We start from the raw sequence: 26,930 nt of genomic DNA, 5'->3' as shown, positions 1-26,930 counted from the left end.
TTATTCAGGAACCTCAAAGGTTAATAATATCATAATGTATGTAAATAGTCCCCTAATGTGTGTGCATGTATGTGCTCACCCGTGTTTGAGAGCAATGTTCCTCCAGCCAGGAAGTTAGCATTTGCATTTTCTTTAGCTTTGGACAGCCTTTTACTTTTTAACAGCACCCGAACAGTGAAAAGACCCTTGTTAAATGCATTGAGACAGTAGCTCTATCATCAAAACTTTTCTAGAGTATGTCTCATTAAAGAAGCTTTTTAACACTTTGCAAGCATGATCTGAGGCTTTTAAAACACCCAAGCCACTCGAGGACTATGCTAACACTTTACAGGAAGGAAACTTTGCTGTCGGTGTATCTCAGCCGCCTATCCTGTACTAACCTCAGTCCACACTGAAATCCAAACGAAGTGAAAATGTGTGTTGCGCATCACTAGTGGCTAAACCATTTGATCTGCAGGGAGTTCAGACACTGCTGTAGTGAGGTTCTGAGGCTGAGACTACCGGCCTGGTTAGCAGGGACTCTGCTGGTGCAGGGGCTCCCTGGTAACCTGACATGATTCCCAGAGGTGGAAGTGTGGGTGGCAGCAGATCCTGAGACTGGTTTCACCAAGATGCCTGACAGCCAAGCGGCAGTACCCATCCAGCCCCATCTCAAGGAGAGGGGTTGCACTTCCAAGGTGCTGGTGAACCCCACTCCCTTGATGCCTACTTTCAGCTCTGATACCTTCAAAAGTTTTTAGCCATTTGATTACACTTGGCTTGAAAAAGTTTGGGCATTCCCTAGTGTAGTTGTGCACCTGCATTCAAGCATAGATTTAAGAAAAGGGTTCAGTCTCCAGAAAAGTACATCACGGGTGCAGGCTTTGGCCCTCAAAATGGGATTTGAGTGCACACCTACCTAGTTTGTGGATGAAGTGGCTGCCGTTCATTACCCCATCTGCTCTTGTGGAGAGTTAAAATGACCGTGAAATTGAGTCCTGAGTAGTGCTGGAGTGACTCCTTCTTAAAGAATTGAGGGAGCTGCTTTTCCTTCCCACCTGTGACATCTGGAGGTTCATGGATGTGACTAACAACCGTCTATGTGCAGATCTTGAGAGGGCTGGTCAAGTGCTGTTTCTTCTGGATGAACTATGCTGGTGTGCTGCATTGTACTGGTACTGTCCAGTTGTCTTTGCATGAGGATGAAGACAAATAATTAGAAGAGCTATCCACTGTTCTTCAATCATTGGTTTATTAGCAGTCATTTCTGCCGCTCCTCACAAGCAATTTCTGCCTTTACTAACTTTATTGCTCCTTTCATCTCTTCTCACTTCTTGCAGAATCTTGCTTTTCTGCCTGTTCTACTTACTTTTTGTTGATTCTGTCTGCTGTTTTCTACCTGGGGGTTTTGTGCAGTCTTCCTGGGGCTGAATTGCAGACAAACTGAAGAAAAATACCAACACATGTCAGGTCACATGGTATGAGCTTACCAAGAAAATCTCACATTTTGTGGCCATCCCCCACTTTCTACTTTGTTACCTGTAAAAGCTGGTCACAAGTTCTTTACAAGAAGGGGATGAAGTAACATCACCTTAATATTATCTTATATTTAAAAAAAAAAGCATTTATTTTATTGATGCTGCTTTTGTGCCTTGTTGAAAGGAGCAGTGCTCTAGTTCCTCTCTTTTGCAGAAGACCTAGAACAATAATGTGTATAGAATGGGTTTTATGTGGGCTTGAATCCAGGGTAGAACAAAAAAGAAAATTAGGAGTGCTATTCCTGTGACCCTGCTTTCTTTATAATGTTGTATTTCTGATAATTAAGGTTACATTGTTTAATACAGCAGTTGAACACCTCTGAAGTGCATCATTGTTGCTAGATTGATGTAATGTTCTTGCCTATTTTTAGATGTAGCATACACAAGAAAGCAGCATTTTCCTTTCCTTTTCTTCATTCCTTCTCAGAATTCAGCTGGAAAGTATATGTTTCCTCCCTTTCTCCAGAGTGTGAATGTGCATTTAAAACATCTACATGGGCAAACCTATTTTAGTATAGGTACCCAATACACTGGTTCTGTGCATTACAAATGGTATCTGCTTTCTGGCAGAAATAAAGTAAAAAAAGCATCTCTAATAACAAAGAAGAGATGTAATGGAATGTCATTAGGAGGTTATTTAATCCTTAAAATTTCATGAGTATGTTCAAAAACAAGGGACTTTGCTTGCAAGAATGTTTTACCTATGTCCCTTAAACTTCTTAAAATGTACTATTCGAATAATATGCAAGTTGAGGGATTTGCTTACCCAGCTGTCTGGAATTGATTGTACATATGTACAACGGACTGATTGTCGCAGCTTAATGTTTTGCACTGTTTGCATGCAGACCTTTAATCTGATGTCTGATTATGTTAGTGAGAGACATGCATGCTGCTTTTGTCTTTTGTGGGCAGGTTTGTGTACCCATTTTACTTCAGGAGTATTTCTACTTAACGGCTTCATTTTACAGTTTACTTCAATACAATTAATCTCTCTTTTTAGGAAGCAATTCTATAGCATTGAATGGTGGCATCATCCTGTTTTGAAATCTAAGTGCATATATACTAATAAAATGCTTGCTTCTTGTCATCCCAAATGGTGCTGTTCTATATAAGCTGAGGCTAAGCCTTTGCTCAGTAGGTATTTAAAAATACACTTTTTTTTTTATTATTATACCAGGCTGAATCTGTCTTAGAGCAATATTATTACAAAAAAAGAGGAGGAAGAGACATCCTTGCTGTTTTACATCCTCTTTCTTCCATGTCTTGCAGTTAGTGTCCTTTGCTTTATCTCCTTTCTTCCAAATTTCCTTCTAGAATTTATTTCTGGTCTTCTGTCATTCCCATTGCTCTGGTACAATAGATAGAGGGCCACATTTGGCATAGTATGCCTACTTGTATGATTTATTTAGATTGTATGAAAAATATTAGTTTAGATACCAGGAAAATTCAATAGGGACTGGCTAGCAAGTGTGTCAAGATGTTTTGAAAATACCTGCCTTTTATATGCTGTCCATCTACATTCAGCATTCTGAGCTGTTTTGTATAGCACTTAAAACCTGCGAGCCTTGTTGTAAACAGAAAGACTAACATTATTTGTTTGGAAATTTTCTAGAAAATTTGGAAGATAGTACTGATGAGGATGCCCCATTGCATAGTCCTGGGACAGAAGGAAGGTAAGCAGTTTTTGTTAACAGGTAACTGGAGCTGGTTCTAGAAAAAGTACTGTTACTTCCTTGTTTTGTAACACATCATGTATCCATTAGAAGATACCTCTGAGATTGTTTTGGTTTGCTACGCTTTGTCCCCACGATTTCAGTAGAATCAAATAAAAATACGCATTCTGCAAAAATATGACTATTTTCTTTCCAACTGTGATGCAATTTTTCTTTCAGTTCATTATCTTCTGATCTTTTGAAGCTTTGTGGTGAAGTCAAACCCAAAAGCAAGGTAGGGTGTACGATGACGATAATTCGTTTACACATCTTTAAAATGATTCTGTGATTCTATGGCTCTATAATAATCCATACTTTAATGACGCCTTCTGAAGAATGCTCTTGCTTTGCTTTAGGGATATTAATGAACAAAGACATGCAAAAGATGAACTGACATACTGTTAATGTGATTTGTATGTATCATGCTTTTGTGTGATATTTTTCACTGAGAAGCAATGATAAAAATGTACCTTTTCAATATTTTGTGGTTGAGAATTTTTACAATTTTGGGAAGAGATACATTCTTCCAATTACTAGCTCTCCAAACTGGAGTAGATTTGCAGTTTAGTATTAGTTAGGCTGCAGTTTAATGTTAATGCCAGTGGGAACTGTGAACAAGCTTATTGTTTGTGATTTGTTTCTGTGGTCATAGAAATCTAAGGGAAGTTTATAAAATAAATACAAGTTTGATCTCCAGGCTCTTAATTACAGTTGTCATTGGGGGAATATATCTAGGCTTGCTGCAGTTTAATGTTAATGGCAGTGGGAAGTGGAAGCACGTGCACTAATTGCAATTTTGCTCCCGAGTTTGCAAAGTAAATAGAAGCTCAGCCTCTGCTCTTCTTACTGCAGTTGGCTTGGAGGAATGCAGCTAGGCTGACTTGCATTATTGGTTGTGTTCGTTGGTGTGCAGCTCTTTGGGCAGTTAAACTGAGGGAGTCTGGTCTGAAAACGTTGGCATAAAATAAATGCTTCATTTCTGTAATGGCTCTGTTCAAACTGGCGCTTTGTCTTTGCAGTGGCCTTTCTTCCCCTGAGGAATAGATGATAATTTCACAGCATCATCACACCTAATATGTATGATCCATTTTTTTAAGAATTGGTGTGTTGCACAAAGCTTAGCTCCTTTGTGAGGTTTTTCTGTTGTTTTCAAATTGTTGAAATGCTGAGTGAATCTTAATTCATGTTGGCCTAAACTACTTTTGACATTAAGAAGCAGAGTTTGTATATCAGAAAAAGCATCAGTATAAGAAGTCAGGCAAATATAATTGTAGCTATTTAAATTTACACTTTGCTTTATTCTCTGCTTTATAACATTTTATTTGGATAAACCTTAGGAGAATAATATTGTGCTCCTGTAGTACTGACAGGCACTTGTAATTGGTTGAAAGGATAACCTTGGAAACTAGCTGTCAAATCAGTGTTTCATGCTGTTGAATTTGACTTGCCTTCTCTGAAATCATTGCCAAAGAGTGGAGGTGAGCTCCTTGATTTAGTTTCCAAAGGTAGTTGCCAAGTCACTGAGGGGGATGCTAATTACCAGCTAGCGATAAGCTTAAATGTAGCACTCTTGACACATACTGTGAAATGTTTAAGTTGCAGCTTGGTTTTTATTTGTCTCCAGGCCCGCCGGAGGACCACTACCCAGATGGAATTGCTATATGCAGACAGCAGCGATTTAGTATCTGACATTAGTGCTGCAGACTCTACTTTGGCTGGCACTCTTGCATCAGTTGCAGAAACCCAAGAAAGTGGGATGGCTGCTGACACAAATGATACTTCTGCTAGGGACAGAGAGTTTATTTCCCCACCATCTGGCTTACCTTCTAAGATAGGCAGCATGTAAGTTTGGCCATGCTGTACTAATTATCCTTTGCTTTTAAAAAGTGCATGTTGCCAATTTCTTGTAATCTATTATTTTAACTTTACAAAGGAGGTTGACATATTTGAAGCTTACTAAATAATACTGACAAAGCTCCTCCTTCTTTTCTACCACCACCACTCTAGAAAGTATAAATGCACTGTTGTAACGTTTTTCTTACTGAAGATATAAGTTCTGTTAAGTTGCTTTGTCATAGTAAAATTATTGCAGCCTTGTTTCTAAGTAGTGGGAAAAACCCATCAAGTACCTTGGATACTTGGCATTATTAGCGCTGTGGGAAATGCACGTTCTAGGGAGGTAGTGAGAATCTGCTTAAAATAAAAAACCACCCCAAAACATAATGTAGTAATAGTATCCGTATATGGTCCTAACTATTAGGTAGAAACTTTCTGTGAGTCACTTTGTGTGGACCATGCTTAAAATGAAGTAATCTATAACAATAAATATGCAAGTATAAAGTTGAAAGAAACATGTTGGATATTATGAGTCCTCAAAAATCCTTTCTATTTGCAGGTTACGCTTACCTGCAGAACAGTTTTACTAATTCAAAGTAATACTTGACGCCAAATAGAATGAAAAAGGTTATTTTTGTTGTTTTACTTCGGGGCCAGCAGGTCTCTCTCACACTTTTGTTCCACTTGCTTTGGCTGTTCTTTTTATATCTGCCAATATCACTGTTGGTTTTTAGCCATTCAATGCTAGAAACCCTTTTCTTGGCTTTTTAGGTACTAGCTCTTGCAATGCACAAACTCACACGTGAAGTGAATGAGCTTGCTACATTCAATGATATGGAAAAACTGTCCCATAGCTGTCTTCATGTTACAGATTCTGGACTTTTTCACTATCTGTCTATCCTATTTGCATAATATGTTTACAGCAGTCTCCATCTAATGTACATTTGCGATTCATATTATTTTTACTATGTATTTCTAGCATGTGCTTGAGGTGGCAATCATGAACAGTAAAACACTGCTGACAGCATTTATTAACCCATGCTGATGGCTTCAGTGCATTTTACAAATAGAATCTGCTTGGAAGGGATGCTCTTGGGGGTGAGGATAGATGGAGAAACCCACTTGTTGCAGCAGTTTAGTGTAAGATCACTAGAGACATTTGAAGCTTCAAGATTTAAAACATCAAGTGTTATGACCTGGCATCCGAGACTCAGGTAATACCAACTTTTGCCTCACTCCATCTTCTAGAATGTATCCATTTATGAAAGTGAGCTAGCAATGAGGCAAAACAGGATTTTCCCAAAACTGTGTTCTCTGAACATAAAAGAATTACGTGCTGGCAGTAAATCAATTCAATCAGCAGTAGGCTTCACATATATTTTGATTATTTTTTTTTTATTGGTTAGCAGATAAATGATCAAAAATTCCCACAATCGGTCTGAGCTAACTTTTTTCAAAACTAGAACTCAGTATGCTTTATACAGATTGCTGATTTTGCTGGTCACTGGTCATTCTTGAAGAAAGGTTGCCTTTGTGAGCCATCTGGCCATCCTGTGTGGGCCTGCAGTGCCATCATATCTCTTGTAATAAAACACATTCTTAAGGAGCAGATTGTGGTCTTAACTGCAGTAAACATTATCTCCCTTGTGCCACTTACTGAAGTGGTAGTCAGGGATGTAGAAGCAGTAACAGTGATCCAAAACATGCATTCTTGAAGTAACAGAAATTAATTCTATGATTAGGTGCAAATCTAGGTGTCTGCATATGTACAAACTGCTCCACTCTGGAAACTCCTTGGTTTTCTCAGATCTCTGGTGATTCAGGGAGGTATCTAAATGCACTTGAGCAACAGTTAGTCGGGTTGGAATTCTGTTTACAAAGATGGCTAGTGCTGTTTGCTTTTGATATGCTCAGATCGTCTACACCAGCCTCTTCAGGGTAGAGTGGTCTCCTGTAGGTCCTGTGCCAGCTCTGTTCAGATGTCTGATATCCTGGAAAATCTAAAAGGGCACTGGAAACTTGTAACTGGGTGTGTGCCTTGCTCCTTTTCATTCAGGTCATTGACATCATGCACCATTTTTTTACATCCATGCTTAGAAAGTTCATTCCAGCAAGACTGCTGAGTTTTTAGAACACCTGCATTTCCAGGCTTTCAAAAGGAATTCATGATATGATAAAGGTCTTTACACTTTCTTCTGAGGATGTGCCACTGTGGAGTCAGAGATGGAAGACTCAAGGGGCAGGTAGAGAGTGAACAAGAGGGAACTGGCTGGATGTCTGAGCATGTAGGATGCTGGTGTGAGGTAGAGGAGCTTGGGTTCCAGTTTCTGGTGTGGTTTGTTTAATCTGGTGGGTTCACAGTGGACATGTAGGAAACCGTGGCAGTAGGGACTATAATCTGTTTGTCGTCCTTGCTGAAAGATCTAGCTGTCAGGCTGACCATAGGATTTGCTTTGAGAGCCCAGGACATTTGCCTTCCTAAGTGCATACTGGTCCAGCATTAAAGAGAGGGAGGCAGTGCGTCCTGTTCCACCTCTCTTTATGTCCTTTGCAGAGTATGCCTAGAGGTAAGGGAGGCCTGCAGAGCAATGGGTGCTCTGGCCTTGAGGAGGGAATTGAACACACTTTCTCACCTTCTTTTTGTGTACTTTAACTGCTAGGCTTTTGTGGAAAACCAGCAGGTTATCACTCATCCTCCTTTTTCTGTCTCTTGAAGACTCTCTTGGCACTAGGTCCTACTGGTAGAGCCTTCACCTTCCAGTTAGGGCTCGTGTTCAGTGTGCATGTGATCTCCTGAGGCAGTCGATCTCAGCTACTTGAGTCAAGTAGCTGTCGTCATTAAATCATGTTATTCTCCATGCCAGTCCCTGGGTGAATTTTACATAGCATATCCTTCCTCCCAGGGGAAACTGGTGCAGCTTTTCTCATGTGGAGAAGTTGCAGCTACACAGATCCAGAGCCTGCAGAACTCTGGCCAGATGCTAGTAACTGTGTCAGGCAGGTGTCCTGCCAACTGAACTTTGCTTAATAAAGTTGTGTGGCAGAAAAGCACCTTCAGAATCTGCTTTTGCTCTTCTAGTGAGTTTTTCTGGTCCTTCTATTCATAGAAACATCTTCTAAACACATGACAAAAAGGATAAACCAAAGCAAATGTTGATTTTTCTGATTGTTCAGCTAGTGAGAAATGGAGTTCAGAAGAGTGGAAACCATCCATCCAGATTCCCTTCTCTCTGTTTTGTTTTGTGGTTTTTTTTGGTTTTTTTTGTTTTGTTTTGGTTTGGGTTTTCTTGGTTTTGTTTTTTAATCTTACTGATGAAATGATGACATTTGGGTGTCAGCAAAAATTTCAGGACTGCAATATTAATGCTATTTTTAACGGGGACTAAGAGGTTGGGAGAAAGACCACAGTGACTGTGAACTGGAATTATTTCAGAGCGAGAACTAGAGAGACCAAGGAGGGACAGAAAGCAAGGAAGAAGGGAAGGGTGGACAAAGAGAAGCAACATTATAGTCAGGCTGTCAATGGGAAATACTTTTTCTCACTTCCTAATTTTGAATGTGATAATGAAACATGAATATGCTAATGCAAAGTTTAATTCATATGTAAGAGTCATTGTGATTCTGTTTTTCATGTCTGTAAGTAGACTATTGTAGATGAAATACGTGGAATCTGCAATTGTAGATCTTAGTCAGAACTCCCATCTTCTCTGTGGTCTAAATTTGAGATGCATACTCTACTGTATTTTTATTTTTTTTCAGTCAGTCTGTTTTATTATCAAATTGGTGAATCTCCTTTGCACATTCAGTATCTGGCTCTTTATATGTTGATGAACTGTGAAGTTAATAAACTTGGTGGTTTTTTATGGAAAAATGTGAGAACAAATTCAGAGTCCGTAGACTCAAGAGAGACAGTAATAGATTAAGCACATTCTGAAATTTGAAATCTGAGTGGGAGAATGACAGCTAATGTAAGAAAAGCAAGTTTGTAAAGTGCCTTAAAGTGAGATAATCATTGCTTTTACTTTTAGTTCTAGACAGCCATCTCTGTCAGAGAAGAAGATGCCTGAGCCTTCACCTTTGGCAAAGAGAAAGGCCTATGAAAAAACAATGGAAAAGACAAAGGCAAAAGAACAAAAACTGTAAGATTCTTTTAAATTTGTTTTCTTTGACATAATTTAAACTTTGGGTGTATTTTCTTAAAAAGTAAATTGTGTTTTTCCATTTCTTTAATTCTAGGACAGTTTTTATTGTTGACAGTGAAATTATTCGCTGCTCAACTTCTGTGTGTGGCTTTTTTTTTTTTCCCTAGAGAATTTTTATGTACAATATAACTCGGGAGCAGAGCCCTACAAAACTGTCCTTTGGAGCATTTGCAAATGATTATTTTTTTTTAAAGGAAGCCATCAATTTCTTTAAGGAACTGCAGTTTTGTAAGAATTTCTTCATTTTGCATATGTGTGTTTTCTGCCTGGAGCTTTCAATGTTAGCGCATAAACTTTGAACATTGTGGCATCTTGCACTCTGCAGCAGTTTGTAGTCTGAAGTTTATTACTTCTTTGGGGAATACCTGTAGCTAGCATTATAATTTTATTTATTTGCTTAAGAAAAGAGCATCTAACATTTGAGGCATGTTGCATTTAACTTCTCTAACCATTCATAACCTGTTAAAGAAGATGTTCTTTTTTTCTTGTAGCTCAGATTCTGGAGCCCCAGAGGCTAGTCTGTCACCTCCTACTTCCCCACCAAGCCGGCCCCGTAATGAAATGAATGTTTTTAGTCGTCTTACTGTTTCTCAGGGAAACACATCAGTTCAGCAGGATAAGTAAGTCGCAGATGAAAGCCTCAGCCCCCAACCAGGGAATTACAAAGTGCGCTCAAGTTATCAGTGTAGTATCTGGTAGATATTTTTCCCTTCTCCTGCAAGACAGGAGGAGACATTTCTCATGTTTTCATGTAGTTTTCGAAGAAAATATTGCAAACCTGTGGAACAGTTGTAAAAATTCAAGAAAAGCAGTTTCCTGCTGAACCTTGTTTCCTGTTGTCTAGGCCATGTCTGGTATTTCTAGTTCTAAACCCCAAATAGAAAAGAATGGTAGAAGTCTTAGATGTATGTGTATTTGTGTGCGTGTTTACACTTGAAAATAGGATTTAGCTGACAATATAGGAAGTAGTGCTTTTGGCAGTTATTTGGTTACTCCAGCATTGCTCTGAGTGCTGTCACAACAGCACCCTGGAAGGACGGGATGTTGAAATGGATGGAACACAGTTGGCTAGAGATTATCCAAATTACTGAACAGACTGACTTTAGGAGGTGGTCTAGACAAGCAGATACTCGTACATGGTGAAGGAGAAGTTGAACTCAGTTTCCCTGTGTTAGGTGTGTCTTGAGAACCTTACTCCAAATTGCAGTGGACTTGGCTTTAGCAGGATCTTTATTGCAGGTTTCAGTACCGATACTAGTGCCACGCAGTGCTTATGGACTGCAAGACAAACTTAGAATAAACCTTCAGTTCTATCTGTAGCAAGATGAGGAACTGATCTTACTGGATTATGCTATTTTTTTTATAAAAAATGTTTTTTTTCAGTGGCCTATAGTGTCACCACATACCAGGCAGTAGCTTGCAAGGCTTTCAGTAGTTTAACTGTGCTTGTAACTTCTTCATCTCAGCTATGTTACCTTTATCTTATTGCTAACTCTCACCTAACCCTTTTCATTTTCTCTGGAGTGACTTTGAAATCAAGCTGAAACTGCTGAATCTGTTTGATTTGAGTTGAAAATGAAGGACATCTTAAAACATACTGCAAATATTCATGCCGGGGGGGAATTTTTTCTTTGTGTCTGTTTTTTTTTTTTTTTATTTATTTTTCAGTGCTTTTGAAAATGAGAAGTGAAGGATTTTGAACGTAGTAACGTTTGCAAATTGCTGTTCTTATTTCAGTGGGCTGTCAATACATTTAATATTAATATTTTTATGATTAACATTTTACATGTTTCTTCTACACTTAACAGGCATCGATGTTCAAAATATTTTTTTTCCTTTTGATATTTTCAGCAAGTGCTATGTTACGGAGGTTAAATTATGCATCCATCTTCTTTTCCTTTTTTGACTTCTGTAAGAAAATGTTCAGGAAACAAGAAATGGCTCAGCTGGTGTTACTCCGCTTCTTGGGCTGAGACAGTCTGCCAGCGTAACTTACTGCTGAGAGTGTTATTTTAAGATTATTTTTCCCTGCCAACCCCCACCCCCAGTATTATCATGGATATAAGGTATACCCTGAGCAATGCTGCATACTGTATGTGGATTTGCATTGCTTTTCTGAATTGGCCATGCTGTTGTTTGTTCTTCTCGAATGGAGGCATTACTTTGCTGATACCTATATTCTTTCTCCTCACAATTCCATCACTGTTGATTGTAGGTCTGATGAAAGTGATTCCTCTCTGTCGGAGGTACACAGGTACTCTGTCTTTCTCTTTTCTGTTTTCTTGGCATCTGTCACTGAAGTTATTCCAGTTCTTAGGAAATTTCATTTGGCTGCATGAATTTTCCTGATACTTGTGCTTTGTGTCTTTTTTTGCTTTTGCCAGAAGTTAAAAAACTTGAAATTTTGGTCAAGCATGTCTCACCCCTCTCCTCTTTTAGGGTGTTTTTATTGTTGTTGAGCATGTCAGGCTTTTTCTTTTTAAGTGAATTATGGTGTAAAGCTTTCCTTAGACATATTCTTTCCCTCTTTGTTTTCTTTAAAGAAAAGAGGGGCAGACATTTTCTTTAAGTTTTATATGCTTCGCTCTTTCTTTTTATTTTTCTTGTTCAGTTGTATGCTTTGATCACTAAAATGAAATTCCAGTGTAAATAAAAATGAGTAAGTATTTTATTACATCTTTCTGACAGAACTTAGAGGCTTAAGAGATGAAAGAAATGTCCCCTGTCATGTTCCCAAACTGTGGTTTAGGATTTTGGTCCTTAGTGAAAAATCAGTTTATCAAGAGAAGGGCAGTCAAAGGGCTAATAATAATGTGATGGTGGCTTTGTCTGGTTATTGTCGCAGTCATAGCATTTTTTTGTGTGTAGATTTCAGAGCACTGCACTTAGGTAGATAAGTAGCTCTGGGACATGTATTTTACATGGCTCATCAAGGAAACGATTGGGTGAGAATAACTCAGTTAGAAGCAGCATGATCCACCAGGGAATATTACAGAGAAAACCATTTTAGTTTTGTGTGATGTTAGAAAACAAAAGCACAGTGACCTAAATCAATAATAAATTGTTCCTGTATTCTTGAAAACATAAAAAGGTGCAGATTAAAAGGTGAATGCCTTTCCAAAATGAGGAAGTTCATGCCAAACAATTTAAGGCAAAATTAGTAAAATCTATAAAAGGATTGTGGGGGAGTAATGAATTATATGAATGAAGATGTCCTGAGCAGTAAAAATGTATAAAATAATAATTTCTAAGACTATACTGGATAAACCATCTACTTGTCACGAAGTTAGATTGTATCATGAAGGGCTTTCCTTCCTGTAGCAAGCTTCTGAGCAATATTATGGAATTTTTACATTTTCCTAAAACATCTCACACACTTTTTTGTGAGAGGGGGCTATGTCTTTGTTCCTTTTCCTCACAGTTGTGTGTAATCCCCAGGAAGGCATCACAGCGAGTCTTAACTGCAAGCTGGTCAGATAACAGCATTGTGTTGCATGTTTTTGGCATTACTTTGAGGCTTTTCTACACTTCACAGAAAGGATTGGGGTTTGTGTGTGTGTGCAGTTGTATGCATGGAATTTTAGATTGCTAATAGATTTTGGTTCGGTGATGAATTCTGGTGGGGTTTTTTCAGGCTGAGTTACAGTCTTTTGGCATCACCACAGAGCTAGCTACAAATCCCCAGGAAGATTCCTTTGGGGTGTCTGTACTCCAACCATACTCCCTTTTAGCCATTTGAGTACAAGTGTGGCATTGGGTACAGGGTGCATTAGGAAACTTCGTCAGGCACACAAATTAGCAGCAGTTCTCCAAGCCTGCTTATAGAAGGCAGTCGATGTGAAATGCCTGCCGAGTTTGGAATTGGCAGTGTACATTACACTTAGTCCATTTTTCAGGCATGCTATTTAGACTAAGGTGTCTTTATGGTATTTGCAGTCTTAAGGTTGGTCCTACGCAATCAGGGGCTTTGAGCATCCTGGTTTTTTCAGCACTATGCAGACTTTCCCATGTAGCCAACATTCAGCATCTTGTTGTCTTTTTGTTTGTTTGTTTTTTATATGTGACTTCCTTTAACTGATAGTCCAGAATTGACACTTGTTGAAGCTAAATAGTAAAAATCCTTACATAGTTTATGAAAGACATTCAGCTGTTCTACGCTTAGGTGTAAGAAAATTAGATTAATTTTTCCTTACGTCTAAGTAAATTAACTTTATCTGTAACTATTACTATGCCCAGCTCACGTTCTTTTTTTTTTTTTTTTTTCTTTAGGGGGATAATTAACCCATTCCCTGCTTCAAAATGCATCCGATCATCCCCACTTCAGTGTATCTATACAGCTGAAGGACATACCAAGGCTGTGCTTTGTGTTGATGCAACTGATGATCTTCTCTTCACCGGATCTAAAGGTTGGGCAAACTCCATCCATATGTGCTGCCTACAGAGGCTGCTTTGACATCTTGGGGTATTGTGAAATTCTCAGTTTGTGCTAGTGCTGTAAACACAGAAAATTGTAGGGATCCATTTTTGAAACATAAGCTGAAGAAAGGTTTACAGTAATTATCTACAGGGTTTTCATTCTGATGTGTAGTATTTGTAGTGGGAAAAGTAACTATCAAGAATAACATTAACATTTGTTGAGTGATATGATGGAACCAATCATGGTAGCGTGCACACGTGATGTGCTGTGCAATTTGATAGCCTCAGGGTAGAGGTAGAGGTGGGAACCAGCACATCTTTGGCTGTACTACCTACGGAATTTGAATAGAATTCATGTCATACTTGATTTTTTGAGTAGAGCTAAGAAAGTCTTCTGCTTCCTCTGTGCATCTTGTTGCCTGTCTCTTGTGGGTGTAAGCATTGTATGGCTGTTGTAGGAGAGGATGGATTTTTAGTAGTCACAAAATTCCTTACTGGATGGTGCAGACATTCTATGAACGCTTCAGGGTGGTAGAAACTGTTGTGTTTTGGAAAATGTTTTCTTCTTTCTTTCCTGTCTTTGGTGACTTTCCATTGTAGTCACTCAGTTTCGCTCGAAGGTAACATAACCAGACATCAGTGGTTATTGATGAACACCTTTTCTCACAAACACCATTTTTAACATCACACACAAAGTTTTTTTTGAATGTTTTCTTTTTCTCTGGGCCTTTTTATACAAGTCATTTACAGTAAAGGACTTGCTATATTCTCAGTTGTGCAGCTGAAACTGTGGCAGACTCTTCTTCTCCCAAATAGAACCTGTGTGATAATTTGTGATTTTTTTTTTTTTTTTTTTTTTTTTAATTTCTTTGACGCATCAAAACTAAGGTGAACTAGAGTGGTGGCTGGGGAGAAGTTAACACCTACTGACAGGGAGACTCATTTCACTAGCTGACATAAAGAACAAACTGAAGTTTCAGGGCATCCTTTTTATGCCTATATTAACATAGTGATAACCCCGTCAGGTCTTCCACTGCTAACGTTCAGTTATGGTTTCTGTGGCTGTTCTACTACCTGGCTGTTAAAAACACCAAGACCAACTCTTACAGTGAATTGGTAAACTTTTGGTCTTACAAGTTTTAAGCTAACATTTCAGCATTTGTGCAAGAGTATACAAATGCCAAAAAGGACACACATTTAGTTTCTGTAAATGTCGCTTAGTTGATTTGTATTGAGGTTTTGTATTTAGTGGCTATGTGGGGGGAAAAAAGACTTTTCAATTTTTTTTTATATTACAACTAGATTTGTGTTGGGTTTTTTTTTTTAACATATGGATGCTTGCAGGTGTTTTAAATATTTGCTTTTTCAAGTCATTGCTAGCTTCCCATACTTAGGGAAGAATTATTTCTGTATATATTTTGGTAGGGGATATGTTTACAAAGTATGCTTGTACTCAAGAGCATAGAGAGCTGCTTATTTAAATATAAGATTAACTCTTTTGGAGATTGTTGCTGAAGCAGAAAGTCTGAGCTCACTGATATCACATAATACTAGCAGCCTGTGCCAATTCAGGAATTGCAATAGGCTTTCAGGTGCCTTGCAGATATTAGGCTTTGGTCTTGATAGCTGGTATTTTTAAAGTGGCTGACAGTTCTTAGTATACTTACCACCTTCATTCCATTATAAATACTGTCTACACATGAAGCTTTCTTTTTATCCTTCCAGTACTTACTCCAGTAAAAAAGTATTTTTAAAATATATGGAGTGATACAGACATGGTGCAACAAGGAGACTTTCCTGTGCTTTCCATTTGTGGAGGAACTTTGATGTGTTTGGGATATTGGTGCACAGAAGGTCACAGTATTTAAATTGTTTGCTACTGAATGAAAACTGTGACTAAAGAACATATGCTGGGATTTTGAGAGGTTCCTAAAACACTGAGTAGTTTGGACCCCTTCTCACCCTTGTAGTTTTGTTGTGACAGTCAGCACTCTGTCATGCTGAGCCTCAAAACCCCTCCTGAACTATATAGTTGATGAATAATTCTTGAATTAAAAATTTGATTCTTCTCTTGATTTGTCATCCAAACTTTACAGCCTCTAAGCTGTGTGTAATTTTATTTCATTTTCCATGAGATAGCATTTTAAAAGGATAAAATTCTATAGGAGCTAATATGCAGATCTTGCACGCACAACATTTGATGATTAACCTTGTTTAGTTTTGATGATCGTAGATGGTGCCCATGTGTATTCTTTAAGACCTATTTAATTTAGTTGTTTTTCTACAGTGCTTGCCTAAAATGTAGCGATATGTATGAGTACAAATGAATGCATATACTTTCTTAAAAATTAGTGATTTTGGGGAAAACATGAGATTTTTCTGTTTGTTTCTTTTTTTAAATTATTTTTCCTCCTTTCTGTTTGCCTTTATTTAGACCGTACCTGTAAAGTCTGGAATCTGGTAACTGGACAAGAGATTATGTCTCTAGGGGGTCATCCAAATAATGTTGTTTCTATAAAATACTGCAACTACACTAGCCTGGTCTTCACAGTCTCAACCTCCTACATCAAAGTGTGGGACATCAGAGACTCTGCTAAGTGTATTAGGACATTGACGTAAGTATGCTAAACATGAAATGCAAAGAGTTCAAATAAGTCTTAATTTTAGATAGATTTTATTAGATTTAATTCAGTAGTGCAGCAGAGTGTAATTAAAGTACACTGTTTCTTGGGGCTGTAAGCTTTCTTTACATGTTCAGGCTAAGTCAGTATGGGGCAGTGGGAATATATGGAAACAAAACAAATTGCATCCATACTTACAGTGTTTTATCGAATGTTCAGTATTTGTAATTGGCATATAGCTTTTTAGCTTAGGTAAGTAGGTTTGTTTTTAAATCGTGTGCAAAGCAGGGAGAACAAAATGTAGGGTTTATTTTGGATTCAATTTTTTTCCCCCCTCCCCCCCCCCCCCCCCCCCTTTTTTTTTTTTTTTTACTCAGGTCTTCAGGCCAAGCGATGCCTGGTGATGTCTGTTCAGGAAGTACTAACAGAACAGTCGCAATCCCAGCTGGAGAGAACCAGATCAATCAGATTGCACTAAATCCAACTGGCACGTTCCTCTATGCAGCTGCTGGGAACTCAGTGAGGATGTGGGACCTGAAAAGGTAGTGAGCACCAGCAGAAGGGAATGTTCTTTAGGTGGTTATATGTGCATATGAAACAAAGTCAGTGCATGTGAAACAGTCAATGAAGTGTTTACTCTCTGTGTAATGTCCATAACCTGGGCAAAGTGTGGTCAAGATATGGATCAACTAATCCATAAGAGGCTGTGGTGGTTAACTGAGATAACGAAGGTGCTCGTGATTTCCTCTTGTGTTAAGGTTATGGTGAATCATTTCAGGAAAAATTATTGGAAAGCACAAGGTTTTGTTTGACAGGCACTATAAAACAGGCTCTTGTGAGGTGACAGATGCGTGAATCCTGACTTGTAATTGTTGATGAGATGATGAAAGCCAATTGATGTAATATAATATGGGGCTATGATAGCCACACTATATAGCACTTTTCCAAACAGAACCTGCACCCAAAGAGTGTGTTCAAAATACAGAGAATACTTTATGGGGTCTGATTTGTCTTTAGTTTTCATTTTTTAAATTCTTATTTTACAGAAATAGAAGGTTTTGTTTACATTTAACATAATTTTACATTTACCCGTGGACAGGAGCAATAGCATATACGTAAACTGGAGGACGAGTAGTGAAAACATAGGGGAAAATAAAAGCTCCATTGTGGCAGAAAGTGTGATATAGGTTGTATTGAATACATGGGAAAATAACAAATCCTCATTTCTTCTCTTATCCTTGAAGATTTCAATCTACAGGAAAGCTAACTGGTCACCAGGGCCCTGTTATGTGCCTTACTGTAGATCGAATTTCCAATGGACAAGATCTTATTGTCACTGGTTCGAAGGATCATTATATAAAGGTAAACCGTTAGTATTTGCTTATTTTTTTTAACTCTTCACATCAGCATGGGGCGCATGCTTCAGCGGAAGTCGCTCACATCTCCATATCTGATACATGATAGCCAAGATGGAGGTTCTTTCATCAGTTACAGATTATGAGTAATGTTCAGTCTCAATAAACACGTATCACTTCAGCACTATTTTAATTTCATGATGGTATGTGGATGAATGGTTGTGAATAGTTAAATTTTTTCTTAAACCCCAGTAAGGTGGACATCAGATGTGTGAAGTTTTGAAGAAATATTCATAATACCTACTCCTAAGTAACACTTAGCTCTTGGAAAGTATCTTAAGTCAGTACCTCTCTTGGAGTGCAAGACCCAATCGCTTCAGCAGAGACACTCCGTGTGCTCCCCACAGAAGAGAGTGGGATCTAGCGCAGACTCTTGCTGAAGTGTTGCCTGAGTTCTGAAGTGGGGAAAGAGAAAAAGGTCAGCGCATCTCAGCAAAGTGCCCAGTCTATTTGGTTGTATTCATTAGCACGCAGGCTGCTCGGAGTTGTGTTCAAAGCATAGCCAGTGGTATTACAATACTTTCCTGCTTCTTGGTGTTATGTATTCACTCAAGGATAGGGAATCTGATTGGGGTGGGGTGAGAGTCTGGTAGTTTGTGTTTTGGTTTTTTGCTTGGTTGGTTTTTGGTTTTGGCCCATCTCAGCCAGTGAGTATTTGAACCCACAGGCTCCTGCTTCTCAGGACTATGCCCAAACCACCAGCCTATGGGAACTATACCTCATCTTCCTCATAAAGCTGACCCTCATGCTGCAAAGAACATGTGATTCATGAGGCTAAGCAAAGAGTGAACAAGAGACCCTAGCTTGTTGTGAGGGGGTACCCTTCATTCTGGTCTTACACTTCTCACACACTGCGTAAAGTGTGTAAACACAGCTGGGAGCAGAGCAGGAGCCAGAACCTGAGTGAGCTTTCTCACTGACCTGGGCTTTCTCTTTTTGACATTATCCTGCAATTTATGGATGCTTGGCTGTGCACTGGGCCAGCCTCAGAAGTCTGCCTGGGAGGTGGGTGCATAGCTTGATGGTTTGGGCGGTGGATTTGTATCTTATCAGCAGTTCCTATGGTTAGAGGCCAGATGATTCTTAGGCAGTGGGGCTACAGAGAGGCACTCTAATAGCTGCTTCTCTGCACAGCTCAGAATATTGAGTTAGTTAAGAGCTACACTGGCACAACTCCTGGCACAGTAATGAGTGTAGGACCTCAGTGGGGACAACGGGATGTGATCGTGTAATGCAAGTTTGTCATGCTACCAACTCATGTTGGCAAACAAGGAGGTGGAAGGGCTTTTGGAAAACTCTTGACTTGTACCACTAGAATATCCAGGAATATTTCGGCCGTGTATATGTGCTGCAGAGTAGTGGGTAATCTGCAAGGTGGATGCCTCCAGAATTGTTAAGCCAAACAAACTAAACAAAATAGTTTAGTACAGAAATACAAACTAAATGACCTGTATGTGCATGGTCAGTGCAGCAGTTAGGGAATTCTCAGTACTTCTCTACATGGGTAGGTCCACCGGGGGTAGTAGGACTGGTCACAGATACTTCTTTCCACTGCCCCAGGAAACTACTGTCCTGTCTACTGAGCCAGGAATATTAGTCACCTCTAAGTACCTGATTTTTCTGGTGTGTCACTGAACTCTTCTCTTACAACTGGAACTGATGCATGTTAATTCAATGGGATAACTTTTAAAATAACTTTAACTCACTTAAGGTATTCTTTTACACTACCAAGCTGTCCCTTTTTTACTGCCAGGCTTGTTCATTTTAAAAGGTCAATGAAGAGCAAATAACGGGGGATAAAGTCTGACATTTGCTTGTGAAACAGAGGTAGCGGTTTAAAAAGTTATGGCTCATCTGTTCCCCTCAGCTCAGTCTAACTGGCTGCGTTCTGGCTCGGTACAATGGAAAATGAAACGGGGTTGCTTACACTGCTGCTCTGGGGACAAAGACCTGATGGGGTTGATTATGTCTCAAATTGTTAAACGGCCTCACTTAAAGAATCTGTTTTAAGATACCTGATTCTTGGAGCACAGGCAAGGAGGGAGGTGTGTCTAGTCCATGGAAAGCATCAGCATGTAATGGTGTGTAATCCTTGCCAAAACACCTTGTCCAGAAAAATGTATCTGTGGCTTTTCCTGCAGCTGCCTCTGCAGTTCTCCAGTGTGAGTCATGTTTCCCATGCTCAGGCATGAGCTTTGTTTCTCTAGCCCACCACATGGTGTATGTATAAGCTCTTCCTATATAATCAAATATTAGCACTTCCCGGAGCAGTCTTCTCTGTAGTCAGTGAAGCGTTCTTGCTTCAGGCAAGAGGTAAAAGAGGAGAAAGGAGTGGTTCTGGTAGGTAAATTCTGATAATATACATCACGATACAGTGACCTGTAATAACACTTTCCAAGTTTTTCCTCTAAAGTTGTTCACTGCATGTCTTCCAAGCTGGTTAGGTGGCAGATAATTTTGCTTATATTTGATTATTTATTTATTTTAGATGTTTGATGTGACTGAAGGGGCTCTTGGGAGTGTAAGTCCTACACACAATTTTGAACCTCCTCATTATGATGGTATTGAAGCACTTGCTATTATGGGAGACAACCTTTTTAGTGGCTCCAGAGATAATGGAATTAAGAAATGGGATTTGACTCAAAAAGACCTTCTTCAGGTAATGGAAAAAATATCGTGCGGCTAATGTGACAGTCGTGCTGTAGAACTGTTTTCAGGCTGTGCAAATGTTCCAGCTCATACGATGACTATTCACCGAGATACTGATGTTTTTAATGGGGAAGGCACAGAACACTAAGAAAGAAATTGAAAATGTACTTGATCTTTACACAAGGACACAGTTGCTTTTCTTTTCAGTGTATGTAGCGTCAGGAAATTCTGATGAAGTAGTTAGCCCTGTTTTACCTCTGAGTATGTGGGTTTTGGTTTTTTGCTTCAAAATGAAGGCAGCACTTTCCTCCTCTGTGATTGGAACCATCAGATATCATCCTTGCCGTTCACAAGTTGGTAAATTTTGGACTGGAACTCATTAATGACAAACAATGCTTTAAATTAGGCTGCAGAATATTTTCCTGTGTTGACAATACTTACTCCACCCCATCTTTTCTGTGGAAAGCTTACTCCTTAGAACTCTGTTTGTCTTGTTTTACAATGCATATATTATGTAACATATACAGCACACACATAAAATCTGTTTGCTGTTGGAACATATTTGCTGTATGTTTTAATTGTCAAAAGAAAAAAGGGGCTGTGGGTCTAAAAGGACCTTGAATCCTGGGAAACTTTGAAATTCATTGAATTTGTTTGATATGGATAACTTTTTGGTTTTTACCTACCTGCAAAACAAAAAACCCAGCCCAAGTTCTTTTAGGTCTTATGAGAGGTTGTTGAGATAGAGATACAATTATTTAAGTTGAGACTGTGTGAGAAATGGAAGGCAGAAAAACAAATGCCAGAAGATATTGCTGTGTTTGCAAAGATTTGGTTAGATACCAGTCATTTAATAATTTTGGGGAGGAGGAGGAGCATGTCTCTTACGTGCATTTAATGTGCAGACTGATAGGAAGGAAACAAATAGAATATTAAAGTTTTGGGACATGAAAGAATAGAGGACTGGTCACCTTAAGACGAAAATTTCTATATGGGCATACTTAGTATTCCATAAATGTACGAACTTTCTTTACCTTCTTTCAAAATTGTGCTATTGGGTGCCAGTTCCTTTTCAGAATGCTATTAAAACTTCACAGTTAAAATAAGGATTAAGACATTCAGCTTCTTACAGAAAATTTTCACTTGTCCGTATTAGGATAGCTACCCTCGTATCTGTCTGTCTAGGGAAGTGTGCTAAGCAGCTTGTTAGTAAAAACAGGAGGACCACGGGAACAGGAAAGATTTTTTTTATTTTTTATTTTTATTGTCAGAATTACTTTACTAAAGTTGTAAGAAGCATCTTCAGTCTGGCATTTTAGCCTTCTTAAAATATTATGCAATGTGCGTTTTTGCTGTTGCAATTAATTTAACGTCAGGAAGAATACAGGGGCAGGGGTGAAATAGTATGTAACAGTGGACTAGTTGTATTCCTTATTCTCCTTTTGATATATCTGCATTTCATAATTTCTATACTTCATGTTCCCCTGTTTATTTCTTGTTTCTAAAAGTGGAACTTGATAAAAATGATCTCACGCTTCCTTCTTTCTTCTTATTTCTATAAAGTGGTGTGTGTTTTTCAAGGAGGTGAGACTAAAGCATTTGACAAAACAACATGAATTTTTATTCACTGTTTCTTTCAGGGAATGAAGAAAAGTGCTGTTACTTTTGCTAATCCTGGGGTGATTCAGGGTAGAAGGGCCCACTGGAGGTCACACAGTGCAAAGTTGGCCCACTGGTCCAGGCAAGGCCAACTGTGTAGTTAGGTCTGGTTACTCAAGGCCTTGCCCACCTGAGTTTTCAAAATCTCCAAGGTCACAGATTGCACAGCTGCTCTGGGTGACCCATTGCACTCCTTAAATTATTCTTGTATTAATTTCCCCCTCACTCATATCCAGTCAGAATTTCTGTTGTTGCAACTTGCTTTTGGTGTGTACACCCGAGGGTTTCAGACAAAGGAAAAAAAAATAATCCTGAAATAGAGCTGAGCTGCTTTAAAGTACAAATGCTAACATTTCAACAGAGGTCCTGCTCTGGCATGCATGTGTTAAACAAGTCTGATCCTCTATAATTGATGAAAATCACTTAATAAACATGCTAGTCATCTAATTCTCTTGGTGTTACACATCCCAAGCCCCAAAACAGTGCTGTGACAAAATTAAGATTTGTAAGAACCATTCTCCCTCCCGGCCTTTTGAAGTGCTGCAGGACCAGGACACCAGTGTTGCGACAGCAGTGTGTATTACAGATAAAAAGCCAAGATCATCCTAGAAAGCTGAATGTACTCCATAATATGAGCAAGGCAGCAAAGCAAAGCAGTTCCTACCAAACTGAACGGAAAAGCCGTTCTTGGTCCCCTTAAAAGACAGCAAACTTGGGCTGTTATTGCCCCAGCGTTGGTACCAAATGGATGTTGTTCTCAGCTGGTCTGTGCAGCATTTTACTTTCTGAATTGGCAGCAAAATGCTAGTGTCCTTCCTCAGTAAAGAATTAATGTATTTTTGTTAAGTGCTACATCACAAAATCAACCCATAATGTGTAATGGGAGAAGAAGAAAGGAGAAGGGCAAATATAGAAACAGTTTCTGTCTCCCTGGTGTATTTTTTTGAGCAGTATTTTGGATTTTCTTTTTGTGTGTTTTATAGCTGTTTTACAGGCAGACTTGAAACATATACAGAGACCACGTGTTCAAATATACATTCAAATATGCATTTGAACATATGCAGATTTAGCATTAACCTAACATAATTTCAGTTCCACGTCAGGTCAGTTGTGCATATTGGATTCTCTTCTTGTTTTGCAGTACTATTTCACAAAAAGAAACAAACCTGTGGCACAGGAGTAGCCTCATGGAAGATAGCACCCTCCTTCCTCTAAGGGAGGAGAACCCACAGGGCTGGGATATACCCAGAGTCATGTGGCAAATCTGCTGCAGGACAGGAGTCAGGCTTAGAACTTGGGATTTTTCCATTTCTGTGCTGGTTTCTCCAGAAGTTTTTGCAGCCCTGTGAGACTTGCCTGCCTTCTCTTTTTTTCAGCAAGTTCCTAATGCTCATAAAGACTGGGTGTGTGCTCTTGGCTTGTTACCCAGCGCTCCGGTTCTGCTCAGCGGCTGCAGAGGAGGCACCCTCAAGCTCTGGAATGTGGATACCTTCGCACCCATCGGGGAGATGAAGGGACACGACAGCCCTATAAATGCAATCTGCACCAACTCCAGCCAGATTTTCACAGCAGCAGAGTGAGTTTTTCTTCTCCATGAATCTTTCTTTTCTGTAGCTCCTGCTAGAGTTCCATTCACGCAAATGCATTTAGGAGATCTTCAGTTCTGTAAGTCACTTCATAGCAAGCATGGGGAGACGTAGTCCATGCCCCTAAATGCTAATAATCTACTGCAGTGATCTCTGAAGCGGGGTGCATGCATGCACAACATGATCCACTGGGGCACAGGAAGAAAATACTAGAACTTCAGTGGAGTACATGTGTATAACTTATAAATCAATAAATACACGAGGGGGTGTGCTCGAAAATTTTTTTAGTGGTGGGATGCATGATCAAAAAAGTTTGGAGAGCACCGATCTTCAGGATGGCAGGGAGAATCTGGAAGTAGTTGAGAACTTCACTAGTTTGTCTCTGCAGCTGGGTGATTTACTGCTAGGAGATTCTTGACCTGTGGGAATTTTTCTAAAAGCTATAGAATGTGGTTGGTTTTTTGGGTTTGTCTGTTTGTTTTTAAGTGCTGGTGAATAGCAGAAGCTTTGCAAGCCATCCTATTGTCCTTTAAACACCTTGATTTGAATATTGGCTTCCTTAGTGAAAGCAAGAAAACTGAGTACCTGAAACCTCAGGGAACTTAAGCAAGAAAAATACCTCATTCTGGAGAAAGTGCTGGAGACAGCAGCAGAGCCCACTTAGTGACATAGTCTGAGCACAGGAGAGCTGTCCTGTTATCTTTTAGTGCCAATTGTGGAAGCTTCTGGCCTTCTGAATTGAAAGCAAGTCTTTATGAGTCGAAGCGGCATTTCAAAGTTGCCAAGTTTCCATGTTTGGTGGCTGATTTTTATGTTTAAGCCTTAATAGATTGGGGTAGAGACTTCAAAACTTGTCTCTGTTTGCCTAAAAATTATGGTTAAGTTTAGAACATACATGCATCTGAAATTTATTCTTTATTACTAGCGAAAGACAATCCCAGCCTCTTGGCACTTACAACATTCTGATGAAGGTCTACAGAGCTTAGGGTATTCCTGACATTGTGCAGTGATGTGAAGGCACAAGTCAGAAAAACTCTGTGCTGTGATAAAGTCTGTCCTGATTGCTGCCCCCTGGCTTTTTTTGAGGTGGTTATTTAAGGAACATGAGTCAATATTTGTTAGTCACAAAAGTAAATGTTTATGAGAAATTCTTAAGTTCTACATCTCTTTCACAGGATAAATTGCTATTTCACAAGACTGATTATTTTACTTTTTAATTATGATAATAGAGCTTTGTAACACAGTCCATCTGATAATTTATTTACACACTTTAAAATTCTGTAAATAGTGGTGCCAAAAGTGCAGAATTATAGCGTGCCCTTTCTGGGCTTCTGAATACCAGCTCACTGTTACATGCTTTCCAGCACCTGGCAAAGAGTTTTAGGGTTTTTTTGGGGAGTGAGGTTAGGACTTTGTATCACCTTGTGGTTCTGTGCTTTTTTTTACCTTTTCTCATTATAGACTGGCACCTCTTGTGCAGATGGAGCAGGTTTCAGGTCCTGTTTGATTTACCTCGTTACCTTTTTCACACTTTTTTAATGGCAGGAAATAGTCTTACCCTGTTGAGCCCGTCTCTCTGATTCTGTAGGCACAGAACTGTTCTGGCTGTTTGCCTGTGGTTTCCTGAGTTGCAAATAGTTACATGGTGGAAGCTCTTCTGTGATGTTGTTATAATTAAGCCTATGACCATTAGCTCTATTTTAAAAAAATAAGTAATAGCAGAGTAGGATTTTACTTTTCTGAACATATTAATCCTTGTACTTGTCTAGATAGTTAAAGGTAGTAGCCAGTGCTGTGATAAAGTTCGGGAATCTTAAATGTTGTGCATCTTAGATTACAAAGTCTCCTGGGGCTGAAATTACCCTTGTGTATCCATTAATAATAATTAGTTTCTGAATAATTATTAATAAATAATAATAATATGTCTGAATAAGACACCCAAGCTATTAAGAAAGCTTCTGGGTTGTGTCCATCCCCACTCCATCTCTCTCCCTCCCCAATTTAATTACCTAGCTCTAATGCTGCTTTGTTTTGTTTTTCAGTGACCGGACTGTGAGGATCTGGAAAGCTCGAAATGTAATAGATGGACAGATCTTGGATACAGGAGATGCAAGTGAAGATCTTGCCAGTAATTGAAATAATGGGGATAAATGAATATATTGATGAATTTGAGGTGCACTCTATGCAGTTTGCTGCATGCTTATTAGGTAAAACACTGATGATGGGAATGAACTGAAAAATAAGAGTGAACTCTTCTACTAGACCTGCTGTCCTTAAAATATGTACTGTATTAAAGAAAAAAATAACCTCTTGGTAACATGCTTGTGTGTCGGTGGTCACATATATATGTCTATATATTATGGCTGAATTTGTGTGTGTATGTACCACTTGCAGTTTAACTGGAAATCAAGTTTTCTCTAATGGCCATCTCAAAATTATGACCTGGAATATATAACAAAAGTGCTCTGCTGTATTACACTCACAAGTACGATCAGCTGTTTTGCATTTTAGGGTAGCAGGGGAGTGATGATGTCTCTGTAATAAGCCTTGGATTACGACAGGCAGTTTCAAGATTCTAAAGGTCGCTTACACTGTTGTTAGGAAGGTAGAGTGAATAAAAGATGGAAAGAAGCTGTTAATGACACATCTATCTGACATGGCTGTGTCCTGCTAACAGCGAATGCCATATGATTTGTGTTAATGTTAGCATATAACCCTTGTTGACCAAAGTTGTGCAGCTATGTATACTCTGTGCTCAGGACTAGAACTCAAATGATCATAAACTGGTATGTTTTATTAGTGTTTTGCCTATATTCTGTAATGACTAGGTGTTCTTAATGTCATGACAGAAATGTATCTTAATCTATTTTTCTTATCAATTTGTTTCTATCATCTCACATTTTCTTTTTTGAAAGCAAGATGTCTTTCCTTTTTATCTAATTTTATATGCTGCTAAATGTATTTTAAATACACTGTTTTGCAGACCTTGGCTTTGAGAACTGAACCACGTGTATTGGAAAAAAGCTATGTAAATAGATGGTTGTACAAAGAAAATATCTTATCTTGTGCCTGTATGACTTTTAAAGCTCTTAGAGCGTGGATGTTGAGAGAGGATGTATAATTTACCCAACTTCTCTGAATATTAATTTGTAAATTCTGCAAACTTAAAAAAAGTAGATTCGGATACAGTGTTTGGATATTGAGGGTTTTTTTTGTTTTTGGTTTTTTTTTTTGTTGGGTTTTTTTTCCCCATAAAATATCAGTCTGTAAATTATAGTTTACGTAGGTAACACTTAAATAAAGAGGTGAATGTGAAA

The 26,930-nt window shown here is 38.8% G+C and overlaps 1 protein-coding gene across 9 annotated transcripts in view; it reads left to right on the top strand.

The window, feature by feature from the left end:
- The window catches only part of KIF21A (kinesin family member 21A), a 92,322-nt gene extending 65,392 nt beyond the window's left edge, over nucleotides 1-26,930 (top strand). For 4 of the 9 annotated variants that reach the window (XM_055711541.1, XM_055711538.1, XM_055711537.1 and 1 more), the window contains 13 exons: nucleotides 3,130-3,190; nucleotides 3,410-3,464; nucleotides 4,854-5,071; nucleotides 9,094-9,204; nucleotides 9,759-9,887; nucleotides 11,483-11,521; nucleotides 13,537-13,673; nucleotides 16,118-16,298; nucleotides 16,682-16,846; nucleotides 17,549-17,666; nucleotides 20,208-20,378; nucleotides 23,404-23,603; nucleotides 25,656-26,930. In XM_055711541.1, the coding sequence (XP_055567516.1) occupies nucleotides 3,130-3,190; nucleotides 3,410-3,464; nucleotides 4,854-5,071; nucleotides 9,094-9,204; nucleotides 9,759-9,887; nucleotides 11,483-11,521; nucleotides 13,537-13,673; nucleotides 16,118-16,298; nucleotides 16,682-16,846; nucleotides 17,549-17,666; nucleotides 20,208-20,378; nucleotides 23,404-23,603; nucleotides 25,656-25,749 (1,679 nt within the window). In that variant the 3' untranslated portion in view covers nucleotides 25,750-26,930. The remainder of the gene's footprint in view (nucleotides 1-3,129; nucleotides 3,191-3,409; nucleotides 3,465-4,853; nucleotides 5,072-9,093; nucleotides 9,205-9,758; nucleotides 9,888-11,482; nucleotides 11,522-13,536; nucleotides 13,674-16,117; nucleotides 16,299-16,681; nucleotides 16,847-17,548; nucleotides 17,667-20,207; nucleotides 20,379-23,403; nucleotides 23,604-25,655) is intronic. The other 5 variants (XM_055711539.1, XM_055711543.1, XM_055711546.1 and 2 more) reach the window with 3 other exon arrangements.

The sequence above is a fragment of the Falco cherrug genome, chromosome 5 (assembly GCF_023634085.1).
Source record: "Falco cherrug isolate bFalChe1 chromosome 5, bFalChe1.pri, whole genome shotgun sequence".
Classification (NCBI taxonomy): Eukaryota; Metazoa; Chordata; class Aves; order Falconiformes; family Falconidae; genus Falco; species Falco cherrug.
The sequence above is the reverse complement of the archived record's forward strand: the minus strand, read 5'-3'. Positions and strand labels throughout refer to the sequence as shown.